This window comes from Triticum aestivum, chromosome 2B (genome assembly GCF_018294505.1).
Source record: "Triticum aestivum cultivar Chinese Spring chromosome 2B, IWGSC CS RefSeq v2.1, whole genome shotgun sequence".
NCBI lineage: Eukaryota > Viridiplantae > Streptophyta > Magnoliopsida > Poales > Poaceae > Triticum > Triticum aestivum.
In genome coordinates this window covers 127,116,376-127,122,219 of record NC_057798.1, presented here as the reverse complement: position 1 = coordinate 127,122,219, position 5,844 = coordinate 127,116,376, and the positions used below count along the sequence as shown (strand labels likewise).

General features: G+C 51.0%; 1 protein-coding gene across 1 annotated transcript; it reads right to left on the bottom strand.

Annotated features, from left to right (window-relative positions):
- Nucleotides 1-206: 206 nt before the first annotated feature.
- On the bottom strand, nucleotides 207-1,391 carry LOC123040789 (BTB/POZ and MATH domain-containing protein 2-like). The gene has a single exon (XM_044463547.1). It carries the CDS (start codon nucleotides 1,332-1,334, stop codon nucleotides 207-209), a length of 1,128 nt encoding a protein of 375 aa, XP_044319482.1. The 5' UTR covers nucleotides 1,335-1,391.
- Between the last annotated feature and the right edge of the window lie 4,453 nt (nucleotides 1,392-5,844).

Sequence of the window (5,844 nt, the reverse complement as noted above, 5' to 3'; positions counted from 1 at the left end):
TTCTGTTTGGAAAGAAATCAAACTATATGGTACAAGCATACAATTATTTAGAAAGGGAATCAAATTACATGGACGGAACATCCCAAAAATTTGCAACTCCTAGGACATTTTTGCAAGCGAAAGATTAGGTCAAGTACCCTGCGTGGAGCAGCTGATAAAGTTTATATAAAAGAATGGAAAAACAAGTTGTACATTGCGCCGGCCAACTACAGGTCCAGCCGCACCATCTGCTTCAGGACGAGCTCCAACAGAGCAGAGGAGCAATCTGTTTTCATCTGCTCAAAACCATCGGTAGCCATGAGTGCTTTCAAATTGCCGGGAAAAGATATGAACTGCATGCATGCTTCCCTCAGTTCGGGGCAGCCATGCCGCTCGGCCAGCGCAAGGGTTGTCCCCACGGAGCTCACGCGGATGCGCACGCGTAGCGCATGCTCGCATATCTGCTTCAGCTCCTCCAGCTTATACCTGTCCGCCGCAACGAGCAGCCGCTCAGCCATCGTGTGCGCCGTCTCTAGCTGGTTCATATCCGGTGTGCCGTTGTAGATGAACTGGAGCAGAGCCTTGCACACGTCGGCGTCCATGTCGTCGACGCGTAGCACAGTGGCGGCTCCCTCGCTGGCCGAGGCGAGCGAGAGATCCGCCTTGAAGACGGGGGATCGGGCCTCGAGCACCCGCCGGTGGACCGCCAACGTCTCGCCGCCAACCTCAATCAGCACGTCCGTTTTTTGGTTGTTCGAGACGAGTTCCGCGTGTAAGTCGAAATGTGGTGCCGTCGCCGCCGCCACGGCCTCAGGTTTTGGCGTGGCAACCTCGGTGTGGCCGTCGGTGTGCATCCCAGCTGTGACGGTGACGTCGCACAGGACGGCGAGGCAGTCGTCCTTGGCATAGAGATCCTTCTCCTCGTCGAGATTCTCATGTTTTACGAAGTCGGCCCAGCCCCAGGACCGATCGGTGGTGTCCGAGAAGAGGCGCACCCCGGAGAATCTAGTCCACGGTGGCTCCTCCCAGTCCACCTGGTTGAGTATACAAAACCGGAACTCCGCTATGGCGTCGCCGGTCTTGCTATGGCTGGCGTGGTTGAGGTAGAGAGAGATGGAGCCGTCATGTTCCTGCCAGTCGCCGTTCGGATAGCACTCGACACGCCAGTCGTGGCCGCCGACGCTGAACGTGCTCGAACTCATCTTCCAGCCCTTAGGCATCGTCCTCCTGGCCTGAGCGTACGTGTCGATCCGGAACACGTGTGACCCTGTCGCCTGCCTCACGCCGGCCGTCGAAGCGGAGAGCTGCTGCCGGCCGGCGTTGCGGAGGGCGGACAAAACCGCGGACATTGACATGGTGCCGGTGGCGGCGGGGGAAGGTCTCGCGATGGAGGAGGAGCCGATCGTGGCTTGCAGGAGAAGCTCCGGTTTAGCCTGAGATCACGGGGGAATCACGGCGGAGTTAGTTAGTCCGGAAGATCAACCTGTAAGATCAGTGCCTGGGTTTAGCATTTTTGCCATGCAATGTATGTATAGGGCAGACCAGGAAAAGGATGCGCGCGTTTTAACAACTTGTTCGCGTGTGCAAAGATATGCAGGTTGGGTGCCCCGGCCACATTATTACAGCATTTCTAGCACATCCTGCAAACCGTGCCACTTGATAAAATAATCGTTGGTTGGGATGGAGCCCATAAATCCGGCCCGAATAGATCACCAAATTCAACCGTCCCAGAATTTTTTCTGCGGGATTCTGAATCCACGAGGCCATTTCCTCCATATCTACGGGATTTTGGCGGCTCCCCTTTCCATTGGCGCAAACACATTTCCGCTGGATAGCACTCGCCCCTACACCCCCACCCCCTGCCGCCGAGCATCCCTGCCCGTTCTTGTTGTCCCCGCCGCCGAAAGCTCTGCCACCCCGCGCCATCCATTCCACCAAGTTTCGGCGGGGGGGGGGGGGGGGGGGGGGGGGGGGTGCCCATTTGTGCCTGCGGCTCGCGGTCGCCGCCGGCGCCATGGATCCACCCCGGAGCTTCGTGCGGGGCCTTGTAGCAGGCGGATCTGGTTGGTTCCAGCGCCGGTGAGCCTCAGAATAGGCGGGGCTCGCCCGCGCGTGTCGGAGGAAGGGGTAGCGTACCTGTGCTTCGCACGGCGGGGAGAAGAAAGGGGCGGCTCGGCTCGGCTTCGCTTCGGCCGGCGGGGGAGAAGAGAGGGGCGGCGCGGCTTTGGTTCGGCCGGCTTCGGGAGTGGTATGTCCAAGACCCGCGGGTTTGTGCTCGATTTGGCCCGGAGCAGGTTCGGGTGAAATTTTTGGGCGTTTTGTGTGCATTTTGTAGATGGATTGGAGTTCATCCTCGTCATCTTCGTCCGATGATTCGAACATAGAAGAGATGATCCTCGACGATGATGTTGTTGCATCTCGTTGAAGAAGCTGAGGTGGGGCCGAAGAAAAAGTGGCGCGGATCCATCGTAGAAGTTGGGCAGACTATGCATTCTCCGCAACCGAGCTCTCAGCGACAAGATGCTCATGAAGGACTACTTCGTTGAGGTACCGACATGTCCGGCTCACCTCTTTCGTAGGCCATATCAAATGTGTAGGTCACTTTTTGACCGCAACATTGAGGCTTGCGAGCAAAATTGTCGTTTTTTCACTCGGTGTAGGAATGCTGCCAGTTTGATTGGCTTTTGTGCATATCAAAAAATATCGGCGACGATAAGAGTAATTGCATATGGTGTTCCCACCAACTACGTGGATGAATATCTTCGCATTGGAGAAGATACCACCATCAAATGTGTTCGTATCTTTGCGAAGACAATGATCCCGGTTTTTGGCTCGGAGTACCTTCGAGCTCGAAACGAAGAAGACACAAAGAAACTCATGGCAATGAATAAAGCAAGGGGATGGCCGGGCATGGTAGGTAGTATTGTTTCAATGCATTGGAGGTGGAATAACTGCCCAGTGGCTTGGGCAGCGCAATACACCGACCACAAACGTAAATCCACCATTGTGCTTGAAGCCGTGGCTTCACATAATCTATGGATTTGACATAGCTTCTATGGTTTGCCGAGGTCTCTCAATGATATCAATGTTTTCAGCTATCTCATCTATTTGCTCAGCTAGCTAGTGGCAAAGTTCTGGCTTGCAACTATACCATCAATGGCCATGACTATACCATGAGGTACTATCTTGCCGATGGTATTTATCCTTCATGGTCAACATTTGTAAAGACCATTAGTGATCCCAAAATCAAGAAGCACAAGTTTTTTTGCAGAAGCACAATAAGCTTGCCGAAAGGATATTGAGAGGGTATTTGGTGTGTTGCAACCTCAGTTTGCCATTGTTCGAGGTCCTGCTCGCTTCTGGGATAAAAAAATCCATCAGAAACATCATGACTACTTGTGTAATTTTAACAACATGATCGTCGAGGATGAGAGGATTTGGAACTACAGTTTAATTATGAAAATGTTGAAAGTCGTGTGAAGCCTGCCAAGAATGCAGATGAGATCACTGCATTTCTTGAGACCTACCGGAAGATGGAGAACTGTGATTCAGACAACCAACTCCAACATGATCTTATTGAGCATTGTGGCAACTGTTGGGGAACGTAGTAATTTCAAAAAAAATCCTACGCACACGCAAGATCATGGTGATGGCATAGCAACGAGAGGGGAGAGTGTTGTCCACGTACCCTCGTAGACCGTAAGCGGAAGCGTTATGACAACGCGGTTGATGTAGTCGTACGTCTTCACGATTCGACCGATCCAAGCACCGAACGTACGGCACCTCCGTGTTTAGCACACGTTCAGCTCGATGACGTTCCCCGGGCTCCAATCCAGCAAAGCGTCGGGGATGAGTTCCGTCAGCACGACGGCGTGGTGACGATGATGATGTTCTACCAGCGCAGGGCTTCGCCTAAACTCCGCGACGATATGACCGAGGTGGAATATGGTGGAGGGGGGCACCGCACACGGCTAAGGAACGATCCATAGATCAACTTGTGTGTCTATGGGGTGCCCCCCTCCTCCGTATATAAAGGGGGAGAGGAGGAGGGGGCCGGCCAAGAGGGGAGGCGCGCCCTAGGGGGGGCAAACCTACTCCAAGTAGGTTTGGCCCCCCTTTCCTATTAGGAGTAGGAGAGGGAAGGAAGAGAGGGGAGGGAAGAAGGAAAGGGGGGGCCGGCCCCCCTCCCAATTCGGATTGGGCTTGGGGGGGGGCGCCCCCTCCTTTGCTCCTTCTCCCTCCCTTCCACTAAGGCCCAATAAGGCCCATATACTTACCGGGGGGTTCCGGTAACCTCCCGGAACTCCGGTATAGTCCCAATCTCATCCGGAACCTTTCCGGTGTCCAAATATATCCGTCCAATATATCAATCTTTATGTCTCGACCATTTCGAGACTCCTCGTCATGTCCGTGATCACATCCGGTACTCCGAACAACCTTCGGTACATCAAAACTTATAAACTCATAATAAAACTGTCATCGTAACGTTAAGCGTGCGGACCCTACGGGTTCGAGAACTATGTAGACATGACCTAGAACTATTCTCGGTCAATAACCAATAGCGGAACCTGGATGTTCATATTGGTTCCTACATATTCTACGAAGATCTTTATCGGTCAAACCGCATAACAACATACGTTGTTCCCTTTGTCATCGGTATGTTACTTGCCCGAGATTCGATCGTCGGTATCCAATACCTAGTTCAATCTCGTTACCGGTAAGTCTCTTTACTCGTTCCGTAATACATCATTTCATAACTAACTCATTAGTTACAATGCTTGCAAGGCTTAGGTGATGAGTATTACTGAGAGGGCCCAAAGATACCTCTCCGACAATCGGAGTGACAAAACCTAATCTCGAATTATGCCAACTCAACATGTACCTTTGGAGACACCTGTAGAGCACCTTTATAATCACCCAATTACGTTGTGACGTTTGGTAGCACACAAAGTGTTCCTCCGGTAAACGGGAGTTGCACAATCTCATAGTTGCAGGAACTTTGTATAAGTCATGAAGAAAGCAATAGCAACATACTAAACGATCAAGTGCTAAGCTAACGGAATGGGTCAAGTCAATCACATCATTCTCCTAATGATGTGATCCCATTAATCAAATGACAACACATGCCTATGGTTAGGAAACATAACCATCTTTGATCAATGAGCTAGTTCAAGTAGAGGCATACTAGTGACACTATGTTTGTCTATGTATTCACACATGTATCATGTTTCCGGTTAATACAATTCTAGCATGAATAATAAACATTTATCATGATATGAGGAAATAAATAATAACTTTATTATTGCCTCTAGGGCATATTTCCTTCAGTCTCCCACTTGCACTAGAGTCAATAATCTAGATTACATAGTAATGATTCTAACACCCATGGAGTCTTGGTGCTGATCATGTTTTGCTCGTGAGAGAGGCTTAGTCAACGGGTCTGCAACATTCAGATCCGTATGTATCTTGCAAATCTCTATGTCTCCCACTTGGACTTGGTCCCGAATGGAATTGAAGCGTCTCTTGATGTGCTTGGTCCTCTTGTGAAATCTGGATTCCTTTGCCAAGGCAATTGCACCAGTATTGTCACAGAAGATCTTCATTGGTCCCGATGCACTAGGTACAACACCTAGATCGGAAATGAACTCCTTCATCCAGACTCCTTCATTTGCTGCTTCCGAAGCAGCTATGTACTCCGCTTCACATGTAGATCCCGCCACGACGCTTTGTTTAGAACTGCACCAACTTACAGCTCCACCGTTTAATAAAAATACGTATCCGGTTTGCGATTTAGAATCGTCCGGATCAGTGTCAAAGCTTGCATCGACGTAACCATTTACGACTAGCTCTTTGTCACCTCCATAT